The sequence below is a fragment of the Cibotium barometz genome, chromosome 33 (genome assembly GCF_041138505.1).
Source record: "Cibotium barometz isolate CiBa-2024 chromosome 33, ASM4113850v1, whole genome shotgun sequence".
NCBI classification, from domain to species: domain Eukaryota; kingdom Viridiplantae; phylum Streptophyta; class Polypodiopsida; order Cyatheales; family Cibotiaceae; genus Cibotium; species Cibotium barometz.
Genome location: NC_141078.1, coordinates 42650986 through 42667819, shown reverse-complemented (window position 1 = coordinate 42667819; position 16834 = coordinate 42650986). Strand labels below are relative to the sequence as shown.

Here is a 16834-nt window from a genome sequence, read left to right as displayed (position 1 = left end):
CACACACACACATACACACACACCCCCCCTTATAGTATGTATATATATATACCTATTAGTTCATGTATTTATTTAAACGTGTATATACATACATACATATATTAAATATATATGTTTATATATATGTATGTATGTATGTGTGTGTGTGTGTGTGTGTGTGTGTGCATACATACACAACACACACCATACATATAACACATTTACGTGTATACATACATATATGTGTGCATGCGCACGCGCCTACATGTATACACTTATATAAACATGTATATTTAATGTATGTATGTATGTATGTATGTATGTATATACACGTATAAATAAATACATAAACTAATTGGTATATATGAGTATAAACATGTATATTTAAATATGTATGTATGTATGTATACACGTATAAATAAATACATAAACTAATAGGTATATATGAGTGTGTGTGGGTGTGTGTGTGTGTGCACACACACACACACACACGCACGCATATATGAGTATATATGTGTGCGCGCATAATATATATATATATATATATATATATATATATATATATATATATATACCTATTAGTTTATGTATCTATTTATACGTGTATATATATACATACATATATTAAATATACATGTTTATACTCATATATACCTGTTAGTTTATGTATTTATGTATACATGTATATATACATACATACATGTATTAAATATATATGTTTATATTAGTATAAACATGTATATGTCCCGAACAGGTGGTATTGGTATGTCCAGGCAAGGAAGCATTGATTGTAGGCTCGAGCAAGGTGGAGGCTTATCTAAGGCATCTCCCCCTTGTAGCTCCTTGGCCATGAAGAAGATATGACCCCATTGGAGAGGGATGTAGTTGCTCTACATGTGAACATGCATGAATTACTTGCAACAACCCTTTCTTACTGGCTTGGTTGGTTTGACGTGGCATGATGAATTCCAACAGCATGTTGATATTGTGCAATCAACCCACTTGCAAGTGTGACTTTACAGTGCAGATGTTGTGGCGTATTGACAACCAAATGTGCCTCCCCATGATTCAACTACAATCATTGTGGCTGATGCATGCATACCGTGTGGCATCAACTTTGATGATGAAAATGTAGTGGGTGTTTGCATCCTACCATGCAGACAACCATAGCACCTTTTTGTTTTTCCCAATTGTGCCAAACATCTACACACTCAGTGCAACCAAAAGATCCAAGAAGCTACAAAGGCAATGTTGGCACCACAACAATACTGCTTCCATCTACATTCCAACTTTTCCATGAAAGCACATTAAAAACTGCAGATAACATTAATGGGCAATACACCCTATATATACAACAAGGCAGCTACAGTTTTTAACAACCCCACCTTTGACAAGGGCTTAAACCACTGAAACTGCAGGCCACACTTTGAATTGTAAGCTCTGGCTTTAGAGACAGACAATTGAGCTGAATTCCGAAAAAAATCAACTGAATCAATCTAGGCTCGTGAGAGGTGGCAATCCTTCTCCCTGGTGTTTTTCTTGCTTCATAGATTCATAAGAAGTACTTCATTCGGTCATCTCTCTTCATAGCTTTATACACTGCCTGAACCTGCAGAATCACCAAAACCCTTAATTAACCATAGTTCGTTAGCATGCAAACGCTCGGATGTACACTTAACCTGCCCACGCCTGCATGTTTATGTATATTTTACATCAACATATACACAAAGGCCATCATAATAAGATCAGAGCAACTACAGAAAAAAAAAACACAATAAAGAGACCTGGTCACTAGAATCAACTGCCACTGGTCCGATCCTGACAGAAACATATCTTCCCTTGGAGGACAAGCTCAGCTTCACTTCATCCTGCAAAGCAAAAAAAAAATCCCAAACACCAGAACTTAACTCAGTCCATAATTATTTGTCTTTATCCAGATAATTACATAAAAAGTTGGCAAAAGCTCCTCTTACGGATGCATTACATAGCCTAAATCAACTACACGTGACAACTCCAATGTCAATCTCATGAAACAGTAAATCTCGATGATTAAAAAGAACCGATAAGAACCTCTGGGATGGGACACTGAAGAACAGATTCAACTGCCCCAACCATAGCTTGAACAAAGTCATCTCCACCACTTCCAATCGCAGTGAAATTTACTCTGGTGGGGTAGGAATTCACCTGTAGAAGCCATATGTGAACCATTTAGAAGCTCTGAAAGTGCTGTTTGAGCACTTCAGTCTCACAATTTTGCACAGAAATCAAGCTAAAATTGCTAGCAATCACACTGGCCAGCCTTGTAAAAAGCATTCTGCTGCCAAACGCAACTCCGCAAAGTGTTAATATTATGGGCTTTCCATTTTAGTGTGACCACCCTGACAGAGGTACAATCTCTACCAAAGTAGCCTTCCTCTCAGAAGTACAGGAACCTATGAGACCCTGGTTGACAAGCAGCATCCACATACCTTGAGTGTGACTGGCAATACCAATTCATGACATTGCACGAGGGGTTTAGGTAGGAAACTTCCGAGTTAAGTAAATTTCCAACACATGATGTAAAAGGCTACATAAGATTTTCAGAACTTTTGCACCAAAGGCCAATAATAGTCACATGCATGATGCATACCGATGGATGCATGTGCCATGGGTACTGTGGCCATGTACAAGGTAGCTTGGTGTAGAACACTTGTGCCTATATGCTAGGGTTTTCGGAGATAGAAAGAAGAGTGCGGCCAAATCACACACAACACACACACACTAGAGTCCTAAATTACTATCTATATTATGTACAAGAAAGAAGTAATACTATTGAATCTCTTGTACAAAGGATATGACTGAGTGAAAACGTCAACTGCAGCCCTCTGACCAGCACTCCTGGCTGGAAGTTCGCCTACAGAGAAACGCTATATGAAGTCCAATGCTGAGGAAAGTAGATGATTATGAAAATTTGGCTGCCTACTATATATATGCACCAATGCTACTGGTCGGTCTGTTTTACTGTTGTTGGCCAAGTTCACGACCTGCCACGTCATCACCTCCCATGTGGCACCTACGCCTGCCCATGGGCCTCTCTCTTCTGTGTACCACAAGTGAGGTGTGTCACACTTGGGAGGGTAATCAGTCACTGTAAGCCATATTTGATACAGGGACAAGGTCACTCAATGTACAGACAAGTGCAGATGCACTAGGTTAGCAGCAGGTGCAGAATAAATCCATGTTTGGGGGCAAAAACCTATGAGAATGTGCAGGCCAGAAACATATTCAGCAAAGCGAGCATCACTTGCAGCCAGAAAATCCAAATGGACGATATGTACAGGTTTGCGGCAGTTTTGAGGGCTATCTACAGCCTGTGGGCTAACCCAAAACCAGTCCAGGCAAACCACATACAAATAATGGGGGTACCAATTGCGACTACAGAAGGATCGCCTTGGCGCCACCCAGGGTGGGGGGGTGTCATCTAATGTGTCTTGACATCTGACCGACTTCTAGTCAACTGACCTCAGCTCAAAAGCTTCTTGATAGATGTGTAGTTAAATTTCAGCATTTTATTTGCATTTTCTTTTGTGCAGTAATAATGGCTTCTCCAAGAGAGGGAAATAGGCTCTGTGTCAGATGCAGAATTGGAGGGGTATATTATAGGAGAGCGTGATGAAGAAATGGAAATGTCTACACACTTTCATGACCAAGAAGTAGAGAATGAATAAGCAGCTCTAGGTTTCCCAAGCTTGACCATAAGGTGTTAGAATCGCGAACAGAAATTTTAAAAGTCCAGTTCAGCATGATTGTAACTTCTCTAAAAAAATTGATGGATTCCATTAATAATTTACAAGAACCTCAAATTAAGGACACTCCTACGCCCACGGCCTCAATTTCCAGCTAAAACCTCTAGGTGAGTACCAATTGCGACTACAATAGGATCTACCAGGCATAAAAAGAAGACGTAACTATTTGGCCCTCCTAGCTCTATTTCACATGATGAAATCAATGCCCGGACACCAAACAAGTGGAAGAAGACATAGGGACAGGGTCCATAAGGTTTGATTAAGAAAAAGCACCATTCTTCGTCAAAAAGCAAGAAAAAGCAAAAAGTCAAACAAGGTTGACCGCAAGCCAAGGGCACCATTGGAAAGAGGAGACTGAGCCGGACCAAAAAGCTATAAGGCGCTTTCTCAAAGAGCAGCTCTAAGGCCAAAAAGCAAGGCCTTAAAGCCAAAAAAGCAAAGCACCAAAACTTGAGTAATATTTTATTAATAAAAGTAAAAAAAGCAAAGCATAAAAAGGCAAAGCAAAAGCATGGAAGAGCTTTTGGCAAAAAGCAAAGCCCTTTTCAAGTATAAAAAGGCTAGAACCTCTCTTGTAGCATCATGAAGGAGATCGTGGAGTGTGTGTGGGCATCATTATGATAATGGAGAGCTTCTTCTTCACCATCAACACCTTCTCCAACTTGCTTTTCAAATGTACGGTCAGCCCTAGACTTGTATGGGCATATGCATGGGCGGTAAGGAGCTGTACGGATAGAAATTTTAGAAACCCTAAAAATTCCAAAAACCCTAAAAACTGCTTTTTGGATGTTTTTATCGCCCAAAAACCATTAAAACAAGTTTTATATCAGTTTTCTTGCCAGAAAGAGCTTTTCCATGGTTTTCTTCATCGACAAGGTTGTAGGAGTTGTGGAGATTACTCATTGGAACTTGGATTTGAACTTGGACATAGAGCTTGGATATGGAACATAGAGCTTGGACATGGAGCATAGACATCGAGAACTTGGACATGAACATGGAACTTAGACATATAGCTTGGACATGGATTTGGACTTGGACTTGATCTGGACTTGGTTTTCGATTTGATTTGGACTTGGAACTTGGACTTGGATTCATTAGATTTGGATTTGGTACTAGCCCGACGAGAGATACTTGTGGGTCATCTCCGTCGTGTGCACGGCATCAAAGATCTCGTGCCTCGACATTGACATCGACATCGACTTGGATATCCTACATCAACATATCTATCTGTTTTGTATTCATTGATTGTATTGATCCTGGCTAGTGTGCCCATGGATTATTCCTGAAAGGGGACGAGACTTGTTCCCCGCTGGAAAGCTTTTATAGCTTTATTAACATGATTAAGACTTAATTAATGAACATAAGACAAATACTGCAAGAAAAGACTAAGTTGTTTGCATTGAGACAGGAGGCTTTCTTAAATAGAGACTGAAAGGGTATAAGTGAAGAGACACATCCTTGGGAAGGAGTGTGGCTCTTGAATCAATGGTTATGTCCTTTGAACTTAGGGGTGTGTCTTTTAATGAATAGACATGTCCTTTGATAGTGACCCATGTGTAAGGGTATCACAGGTGTCCTTTCAGTTAATAAGAGATTAAGGAGTAATTAAGGAGAGATTAAGAGAGTTAGTCACAATCGTGACATTCCCTCCCACTTCCGGCTAAGAAGAGATGGTTGTCTTTGAAAGAATTCTCGAAGAAGTTCTGGATATTCCAATAATTCTTCATCACTTTGCCAAGTAGAGTCGGAATCATCAAGATCTCTCCATTTAACCAAAAATTCTGTAGTGAGCTTATGTCGTGTTTCTTTCTATCTGACATCAAGAATTGTCTCTGGAATTAAGAGTATGTGTTCATCTTCGATTTCTGGAACATAATCCAAAATATCTAAAACTGAAAAATCACCGTCCACAAACTTCTTGAGCCAAGAAATATGGAAAGTTGGATGAATTCTACCCCAAGAAGGCGGTAACTCCAACTTATAACTGAGAGATGAGTTCTTCTTAATAATACGAAAGGGTCCATAATATCTTGGGCAAAGCTTTGGGAAGACTGATTTCACTGTCTTGTATCGATGAGGGACAATATATAATAATACCAAGTCTCCTTCTTGAAATTCAATGTGACAATGACGCTTATTAGCTGTGCGCTGATATTGCTCTTGGACGCTGACCATCTTATCCTTAATCTGTAATAGAATATCTTGCATTTCCTGAATGAGTTAATCTGCAACAAAGTTAGCAAGAACAAGGGGAGTATGGCCATAAGATGCTTGAAAAGGTGTCATTCCAATAGCTGAATGATAAGAATTATTATAAGCAAATTCCACCAAAGATAAATATTCTTCCCATGAAGCTAATCGAGACTGAACATAATGACACAGCATTTCTTCCAAAATCTAATTAACTCGTTCCGTTTGTCCATCTGTCTGTGGATGATAAGCAGAGCTAAAGAGTAAATTTGTACCAAGAGACTTGAATATCTAAGTCAAAAAATGACCTGTAAACTTTGGATCTCGATCAAAAACTATAGATTTTGGCAATCTATGAAGTTTGAAGATATATTGTATGAACAGTACTGTAATATCTGAAGCCTGGGCTGCTTTCTTGCACGGAATGAAATGTGCCAATTTAGAAAATCTGTCAACCACCACAAGAATCTGTTTATTGCCTTAAGAAGAAGGTGGCAATGAAGTGATAAAATCCAAACTAATACTTTCCCAGCATTCATTGGAAGGAAGGATGACAGAGTGTCCACCCCGTCATCAAGTTTAGCAAGAGGGGATGTCACGGGCACACCCGTGCCATGGCTAATCCTCAATATGAATAGCCAAATCCCTAGTTTAATCCATTAGTTTGGACAGCAATTAGATCATCATCAGTGTCATCATCTTCATTATCATCAATAGCATCAGTGGTACCATCATGATTATCAATAGCATCAACATCATCATCATCATCTCATCAGCATACACATCAGCATCATGGAGGACTTGGATGCCCAGTCGACAACCAGCCATGCAGCCGGGCTGTCTGGAGCATCCAAACGACCAGTCGGCCACACATCAGAGGTCGGACAACAGCAAACTAGGCAGGGCATGAGAGCAACGCCACATTTATATGAGAAAAAACATTGTTTTTTTCTTGTCCAAGGATTGGCCGACCAACACTCCAAACAAATATATAAGCATCAAGTCGTAAATCAAGTTCATTCAGTCATCATTCGCTCATTCATCATCACAACATTCAGTAGAAGAGTATGTAGGGCCAAATGTCAACCCCTTTGGGGCTAACCAAGGGCTCAATCATGTACAAGCTTTTTAGCAACCTTTTTGTACCATATTAAATACACAAAAACCCTGACACCAATCTCTCACTTTTTCTCTCTCCTGGTAGACAACAATGCCATACATAACTTCTTGAATTATGCATTGGTCAAGAAAATGAAGTTGCCCGAAACTTCAAGTGCTCATAAGTACATGGTGTCTTTGGAAAAAGGGCATTGATAAGAAGGTGTAGGACACTATTACGATTAATGGTGTCAAAGTGGAGGTTCAAGTGTGTAAACAACCTTTGGACTTTCAAATTACAAATTTAGACAAGACATATTCTCCTAGGCGGGAAAACGCTTTCTAGATTGGGCCAAGCTCTGCAAAGAAATTATTTAAACCGCTCAATTTCTTTTGAGTTTGAAGGAAGAACACACGCCAACATGATGTTGTTCGATAGAGCTAGAGCAATGGATACTGAGGACATAAGAGGTAATTCTTTATGACCTTATTTTTTGTGTTGATTTACTTTGCTATAGACAAAATTGTAAGTTATTATGTTGAATTTTCTGATTTAATTCATGAGTTTGAAGATATTTTCCTAAAGATTTGCTTGATGGATAACCACCTAGTAGGGAAGTTTAGATCTAGTGTATGGTAGTGCAATTGTGCTTAAAAATCCGTATAGGCTTAGCAAAGTAGAGCAAGAGGAATTGGAGAGACAACTAGCTGAATACTTAAAATAAATCAAGTATATATTGCTGTCCATTATTCAGAGAAGGCGACCTTGTCTTCGAAAAGACTTCAGAATGGTTATCCACGGATCAAACTGTTCACCTAAGGTCACTTTAGTTCAGCCTCTGTTTGCAAAGTTTCCCCTCAGATTTTGCTTTGTGAGCACCATTGTAGACAATTTTAAAGACTTGCTTCAGCTTCCAACTGTTGATCCCCATCATCATTAACATTCTGCACATGCTAATGTGTGACCGTCCCCTATGCCCGCCTGTCCATATCTGCCCAAAACGCTCACATGTTTGCCATGATGCTTACCTGTCATCCTGCCTAGCTCCATCGTAACTGCCTCCCCCATGACTGTGACAGCTGGAAACAGGCTGGGGTCAACTTTTCTTCACAACCAATCCCTACACTACTGTCATGGTCCTTGGTCAGCGGAAAGCCTATCAGACCCATATAACTAATTGATCTTGTTTGAGCATAAGATCCATCAGATCTGAACATATCAGCAGTGTCTGTGCACAGTTGAAGTGTCAGATCTTGAACCTGCACGTCGCTGTCAACTGAGAACGATTATGTGTCAAGGATATGTGCCCCCTCCCGTCAATCATAATGGCCATACAAGGCTAGGGGTTGGTCTTTCAGGAGGAAAAGGGCTGGCGACTGCACCACTCACCCCTTTTCCTCACATGAGGCCTTTCCTAAGTTCCTTCTATTTCCCTCTTCTCCCTCTTTATGTCTGCTCTCTTCTCCCCTTTCCTCTCCAAAAAAAAAAAGCATCATACATCATCCAATAATGCTCAATTCTGTGAACAAATTCTTACATACAGGAGAACCTACCTTCTCATTTAACGCCTTCCATTCATCATCTGATGTTCCAGAGATTGTACCTCCCATCACTATGTTTGTAGTTTGTGCAATTCTGCCCTCTGCCTTTGCAGCTTCTGAAAACAGCACTAGAAGGAAGAGGGATTCAGCTCTAAAATGCATTTTAAAGAATGTCTTGAAAAAATAAAGGTATAACAGGTATAACTCCATGACACTGCATGGGCATAAGACGGGTGCCCAGAGATTCGGCATGTATATATGTATATATATACCTAGATGAATCTAGGAACACACCCAAATTCACCTTTTAGGAACGTGCGTGTTATATACTCATGGTAGTCAACCCACAAGACTATATACTATCAACTCTATTATGCATAGTATGGACTAGATACTACGACATCCCCACTAACATCATTAGTGCCCAATAGTGGGTGTAGAACTCTGTATTAAGATATGCTCTCATACACTCGCACACACACACACACACACACATAAGAGCATATATTCACACAAAGCCCTTCATACTGAGTTTCTATCAAACCTCCGGAGATGCAGGGCACAGTCAGCCATAATGAAGCCTAGCACTAAGGGAAGTGGCAAATAGAAAGAATAGAGTCAGCCATAATGAAGCCTAGCACTAAGGGAAGTAGCAAATAGAAAGAATTAGTTCAGCAAATAAGTATGTATACCATGTATACCTCTATTATATATGTTTACTGAATGCAATGGGTGCCAAATGTTCATTCCTGAATGTGTGTATTATGTATACATGTGAATATATGTCAGTACTTCAGCATGTAAGGAAGCACTCCTTTATATACCCATATGATCCTTATTAAACCAAAGGATTATTCATGAATTGTAATGCCCCTATTTATAATTATTTTTCACTCTCTATTTTCCTTTGTTTTCCTCCTTTAAAAAACATTTTTTTCCCCCTTTTTTTTCCATTACAAGAAAACTCTTTTAAAAACCTTTATGCCATACCTGAGAGTGCTTCGAGGACTGTATCTTGAGGGGGTCTAAAACTTGAACTGGACTGTCCACGGCAAGCCAAGGGCGGAGCACTGTGTGGACTCTGCCAGAACCGAACTTGCACCTTCATCGCCTTCTGCGTATTTGCGTCCTTAAACAGATGCCATGGATGGCAGGCTCCCCCTGCGACCCGAAACCCTAACCCTAAAAACGCTGAATAAACAAGCATGCCCATTGGCTTCAGAAGTGCTAACCCTAATCACAGCTCAGAATGAGCACTGAAACCTTGATGGACACCCTAATCGCAGCTCTGAAACCCTATTCCAAGCTCAACCCTGGCAGGGAAACCCTAATCTCTGCGTGCCCAGTTTCTCGATTTTACCCTGAGTATTTTTCACCCAAGGCGATTCGGCTCGTTTTAGAGCGGAATAATGAGCTGAAGGGGTGTGTTGAGAATGTGGCGGCCACTCGAAAAATCGTCTCACACATCGAGAGATAATGGCCAAGCATCGACCTTCGCCGCCCGCATGTGAAATCGACACCGTAGATCAACCTAGCCCTTATTTTAAGGAATGAATTTTCATACAATTTAGTTATGAAATCGGTATTTAGTAAGTAAATATTTCATAATAAAAATCGATTGATTCGATGAATTTCCTTCATTTGATTGATCAAAAAATATATATATCAAACACCGCTTGGCTCCATGAGAATCTCACATAGAATTGGGAAAGTGCGCAGTTTCGAAAATTCGATGATAAGTATAAAGAGAACACTTCATGAATCCTCCATCCACCTATTGTGAATATTGATTGCATCCCTTTTTTACATTGATGTCAAAAAATTAACATTGTAAGTGCTTCAATTCACATCCATGCCTAGAGTACCAAAAGAGGTAATAACCTTCTAAAGCCAATAAAGACACAGAACAAGCTACAAAGCAAGCCCCACAAGTCGGCTCCTTCATGAACCTTTTACCTTATGTAGCTACTTGAAGAAAGGGAAGGTGTGTTATTGATATAGGAGCAAACCACATGAATTGCCTCTTATGTCCACCTGCCCATTCTCACATTCTGAAGAAACTCGATGCCAAAACACCATGTGTAAATTGTTTGATTGGTTGTTTGTTCTTACTATGGCTTGTCCTCCTAGCCATGCCTATCATGCCACTCTATTGCGTAGGGGAGTGTGTTTTATGGCTCACATTGCATCATGTATCGTAACTTGTTTTACTCTAGAGGATGACACTATAGATTCAACTTACACTCCTTGGTTACTTTTCGGTGAAGTTTAATCACCTTCTGCACTTACTATAAGGCTAATTTTTAGTCACATATTCAGGTCCATTTGAACTATTGTCATCCTCTATTGTTATGGTGATTAGCTTCCTTTTACATTGAACAATCTCATCGTCACCTATTATGTTTGGAATATGGTGCATTGGTGTTCCCTTGACTAAATCTGCCACCATCCTTGCTACAACCCGATGGGCTTGGTGTGCCTGTGTTTGTTGATGCTTAGTCATGAACCAATAATTATAGAGCATGCTTCTACAAACCATTAAATTTAATCCCTTCTTCAGCTAGCCTATTGGCATAGTTCACCTCAGCAAGATTAGTTCTTTGAGTGTATTCAAGCAAATTATCTTTTAACCCATGAGAAGTGTATATATATTAATATTAGAAGCAAATTATCTCTACCGCTTGCCTGCAACCCCTTGATGCTGCTCACCATCACCTACAATTCCTCCTTTGCTACCCACCTTCCCCCTCTACTACCCGCCATTGCTTTTGATGTAACCCTTTTGCTTACGCCTGCCTTCCCCTGCTTCACCCTCGTCGCTTACATCCCCCCATCTATTTTTACCCACCTACATCCCCCCCTTTGCTGCTCGCCATTCCCCCATCTATTTTTACCCACCTACATCCCCCCTTTGCTGCTCGCCATTCCCCTTATGCTTCTTGTCTTTCCCCCTCTGCTGCTCCTTCTTCCCCCTCCCTGCCTCTTCTCCTACCTTGGCCTACTCCCCGACTCCCCCTCCTTTTCCCATTTACCGTCAACGTCAAAAAGTTCATCCTTGTGTTTGATTCAACCTTTTTTGCTCATGGCTAATCATGGGCAAAACCATAAATCATGACTCCCTTTGTTGAGATTGAAAAAGATGCCAAAACAACCCTCATTGCCAAAATCTCGGGTCACATCCATCCTGTCTCCAAGCCCGTGATTGTGGGTACTTGTGTGGCATTGCCCTCTTTCTTTGCACTCCACTTCAAAGATGCAAGAAAGTTTAGGATAGGTTCTTCCAAGTGGACTTTAATGCTGAGGAAGCAGCCTCAGAGGTGGTGAAGTTACGATAGCCCATTCCCATTGAGCCCAAGAAAGATGTATTTCTTACCATATACCAGCTATTTTGACCTTGTTGAAGAAGAGCAAAATTGCTCTTACACTCAAATTCCCATGTCTTCTGCACATGTATTGCTGGTGGAGGCCATTGGGTCAGCTTTTGGGTTGGTCCTAGAGGTGCCCCCTATCCCTGCCTTGCTAAACTCTAGCATCCAAATGGCCACTACCTCTCTGGCACGGATGGTGTTCCTAGGTTTATGGTGCTTACTCGTGTGATAGTGAGCTTATTACAGACTTTGTGTTGCTTCCAAGACCTAACGGTTTATTAAAGTGACATGGAGTTTGTATGTAGGCTTGGCCAATGTCAAGTTTGTTAGCAATAGGGGCACTTAGCTAGGGATTGCCCTAGGGCTAGGGGTCATAGAAGATAACACAAACACGTCTCTCATACAATGCAATAGCCTAAGGCTCCGTCTCAACACAAAGTGCATTTTACGTGGAGTGGTAAGTCATCTCTTATAGCCACACCCTCGTGGGGTGAGAATGATGGGACACAAGCTCATACATTACCCACGCATAATGTATTGTAGAATGATGAGGTATTGGGTGAGAGTGACGAAGCCATTGAGTCATCTTTGTAGAAGGATGATGCATCAAGTTGACTTTGTTAAGTCCTCCCTATTGGGGTTGGATAGTACATGGCACGGGGGATCATGAAGATGTACATGAGGACTTGTCGCCCTCTCATTAGGAAGCTTATGAGACTTGATTATTAAATTAGCATATTGACTCTCTAATTTAAACCTGTCATGGTGATTGTCTCAAGACAGTCACTATATGCATGTTCCTAAAAGAGATGAACATTTAGTATGAGAAATGCATTAATCTCTTTGATAAAAGATGTGATAGCAGTAATTACATTCTCTTTTGAGAATATAAGTGATGCTATGATGGCATATAAAATAGCTTGGATTTGTAAACAATTTCCAAATTTGGGGCTATATGTAGGCAAAAGTGGCAGCTTTAAATGGTTTCTTGTAGTATTTCTCATTTGAGTAGGTAACTCTCTAAATAGGGGCTAAGCATTTGTAACGAATCATAGTGATATAGCTTCTTTCCGCTATGGATTATAGTTTTGTTTAGTGATGTGTAATCCTTTATTGTGTGCTTTATACTTGATGCAAGATTCATAGTTGAATAATATACTTTGTGTTGTGGGCTTGATGTACAAGATCCAAGTTATCAATATGATGATAATGAGGAAGAAATACTTAGTGATAAGCTTCAAGTCCGATATCATAGTGGAAACTTCTTCTCCAAGTAAGAAACAATGCATAGAACAAATTGGTGAGGAAAAAGGTAACACTCATGTGGCGACACCACTTCAAAGCTTTGTAGTAAATTGTGGAGTGCAAGCATTCTTGAGCAATGGAAACAAGAATATGATAGAACAAGACTAAATTTGAAACAAATGACAATTGCAAGGGATGATAGGTTTGAGTTGCATAGTGAAGACTTTAATGGAGAACCCCAAGTACAACTTTGGTGTCATGAGTGCAGCTCTTTATATGGGAAAGGTTCAATAGAAGGGAAGCATGTGGCACATAATTGCATCTCTAACTTTATGAAAAACCACATATTGGAGAGTAAAAGATATAAAAGAAATTACATGGTTTTTCATGGGATTCGAAAGGAAGATATGTAACATGTACCAAGAATAGGTTGATAGAAAAGAGATAAAGGCTTCCATAGAGAAGCGACATTCTTACATGGCGACAAATGAAGGTACTATTTCTTCCTTTTGCTCAGTTTAGTAATATCATTTCTTGTCTTTGCATAACTTTAGTGATGTGTATATGGATGGAGTCTATCTTGATATCAAATTTGCTCCAAATTTGTAACTTGTATCATGTTTCATATGCATACAAGTTGGGATTTTAAGGTGATTGTTAGCCACACTACGTGATTTAAAAGACAAGAGCTTTGTTCAAGTGAGGTGCAAGTACGGTGATACATGGCTACATTTGTGCCTTGTAAGGTCAGATTTGTATACGGTTCTTACCAAGCACACAAAGTCCATCTCTCACAACAAGGAACTTATGAAGGAGGTGGAAAGTTCTGAGCCATTATTGTTGACGGGTTTACGAGGGCATCCTCGAAATGGGAATCAGCACAATCTAAAGTAAACACCTCTTAGCAAGTTTGTGGTTTCCACAAAAAATAGAAGATGGGTCACTCCTCTCCTCTCAATAACCATGAAGAAAGTGGAACATCTTTGACGAGTTTGAATTTATTATGTTGGGGTTTGCGGTGTCATGAGATTCATGTCAACAACGAGAATGTTAGCATAAAGCCTCTTGCTAGATGATCAACCTTACAGTTTTAGTTTATAGAGCCTTTTGAAGACTTACACTGAGGTAACCTTACACTGAGGCAAACTTTCATAATGGAAGCTTTCACATAGATGGATACCTTCATCACATAAGTTGTCCATGAGTTTCTAGTAATGGACGGCCATTTGAATCTTCTCATGGAACCATTGCAAAGGGATCCCCAAGCTTCATGATTTTAGGATGAGATTATACATAGAGAAGACCATCGATAAGAAGAGAGGTAATAGGGGATCAGATTATGGGAGAAGATTAGATTATATCACTAGAGAAGAGCTTAGACAAATAGCTATTATTGCTAAGAAACATGCATAGAGAAGACCATCGATAAGAAGAGAGGTAATAGGGGATCAGATTATGGGAGAAGATTAGATTATATCACTAGAGAAGAGCTTAGACAAATAGCTATTATTGCTAAGAAACATGCAAGAGATTTGTCTCTCAAATTGTGGTGGGAAAAGTCTCATTGCGATTCTTTCAGTGAGAATACAAACTTTACGAGAAGCAAGCATGGAGCCTCTCAACCAAAGGATGTAAAGAGGTTCTGTAACAACATAGTAGAACCCCATAGATTAGGTAAGTTTGGTGGTAAACTTGCTCTATGGGACTTCTTGTGCAAGATGTAGCTACAAACATGTTGAGGTCAAATTAAGGACGAAGATATAGTGAAAACACGAAGGCTTGAGGTCGCAAATATGTGGGCTAGATCGAGGTTGCACGATTTTATGAGTGCCAACCTTAATGGCCCATCACTATCAACAACAAAAGAGAAGATTTGGCACACAATTCATACCGGGCATACATGGTTATGCATTAGGAATTTTTTGGACCCAAAAAGGGCCTCCTAAGGATTCCTAATTTTAAGAAATTAGAGCTTAAAAAGCTGGGCTTAAGGGAGACAAAGGCTATGATTTTTTGCCTTGCCACATTAGCCATACCCCCCTAGTTTTACTTTTTAAAGGGAATATTCTCATACTCTCTCTCTCTCTCTCTTACTTTTTGACTTTTCTCATACTTTTTGAATTTTTTATCTTCACTCTCTACAAATTGAATCTTTCTTGTCAGTTTGAAATCTCCTTTCTCATTAACTCCCACCATATCTCCCTTTCACATTAGCAAAACATTCTCATATTTAGGTGGGCGCCAAAAAGTGAAAATTTTTTATTTTTTATTTTTTTACATTTTAAGGTGGAAAAAACACCACCCAACCAATATGTATGATGAAAATAAAATTTTTCCTCCAAAAAGCTTGTAATTCAAGAGTCATGTCAAAAGCCTGTCAGGAGCCAGTACATCTATAATTAACTGTCAGGTCCCCACAACCCCATAAACATAACTAACTGTTAGGAACCACTATATCCATGAGATCCCGAAATTGTGGGGACCCAAAAAAATTATTATTTTTTAATTTTTCTCATAAATATAATTTATTGATGAAAAACTCCATGTTAGTATATTTGTATATCGAAAATATCATTTTCTACTTAGAAAAACGGATTTGTGTTAAACCTTCAACAACAAACCTTTAACAGTCTCTCTCTCTCTCTCTCTCTCTCTCTCTCTCTCTCTCTCTCTCTCTCTCTCTCTCCCTATGAGGATCTTTCTACTTTAGCGTCTTCCTCTGCTTAGCTGTGGAGCCTTTGCAAGCTGTGTGTGTAGCCCCTTGTGAAGCTAGAAAACGGAAGGTTGATTTACACATTCGTATTCCTGAAGAACCCATCCTACTGATGCACAATCTATCCAAGCTCGTAGGATAGCTAAGGAGAAAAATGTAGATCTTTGGGTTGATGGGCGTCTCTATCCAATTGACCCTCCATTAAGAGCAAAACCTCCTTTCCACAATTTATCATCTTTTATGCAATTTGTTGGTGAAGGAGAGCTTGACTTGTTAGGATATTGCAAAAGATTGACTACAAGTGGAGCTTGGCAAACCCATATTCTCCAATCTCAATTGCAAGCATCACAATTCACCCTTTTACAATGTCAAGAAGGACTTAAAACATCATGAGATAAAATGAAAGAGATCTTCGCAGAGAATGTGGAGAAAGATGCAAAGATTCAAAGGCTAGAGGAACTTATCAAACGACTCAAAGCAACGCCAAATGGTGCTCTCGTGAACGCAAAAAGGCATTGGCTGGTATAGAATCTCTTGTGTTTAAAGGTGGAGCACGGAAGAAAAGAATTCGTACAACAAAGTAAGTAACATAAACTTTCATTATGCACTCAGTGATTTAAACAAAATAGTCATGATTTGTGTTCTGCCAAGAATTTTCTACAAGAGGTGTGTGGTTCTAACGAAGAGGGATGGAAGGATTTGGTCAAAGCCATTCTGAATACCAAGGATATTCTCTCAATTATTACTGACCCTCATCGTCCTAAAATACGCCAAGCTGTTGTCAGCAATGTGGTGAGCGAGATTACCACCTCCATCAATTCTTCATTAATTCAACATGCTTGTAATGCGACTGGAATCAGCATGAAAGGGTACCAAGCAATCCGTCAGGTTGTAAAAGATGCATTTCTAAGACA

The 16834-nt window shown here is 39.7% G+C and overlaps 1 protein-coding gene across 4 annotated transcripts; it reads right to left on the bottom strand.

The window, feature by feature from the left end:
- Window positions 1–939: 939 nt before the first annotated feature.
- LOC147619587 (uncharacterized) lies at window positions 940–10053 on the bottom strand. 4 transcript variants are annotated; one of them, XM_086773579.1, is made up of 5 exons: window positions 9585–10050; window positions 8607–8722; window positions 2050–2163; window positions 1764–1847; window positions 940–1588 (listed from the first exon to the last, which is right to left on the bottom strand). In XM_086773579.1, the coding sequence occupies exons 1-5, from the start codon at window positions 9805–9807 to the stop codon at window positions 1532–1534; spliced, it is 594 nt and encodes a 197-aa protein (XP_086629705.1). In that variant the 5' UTR covers window positions 9808–10050; the 3' UTR covers window positions 940–1531. The 4 variants fall into 4 exon arrangements, with proteins under 4 accessions (XP_086629705.1, XP_086629706.1, XP_086629707.1 ...); XM_086773580.1 differs by having other exon boundaries at window positions 8607–8710; window positions 9585–10047; XM_086773581.1 differs by lacking the exon at window positions 2050–2163 and having other exon boundaries at window positions 9585–10053.
- Between the last annotated feature and the right edge of the window lie 6781 nt (window positions 10054–16834).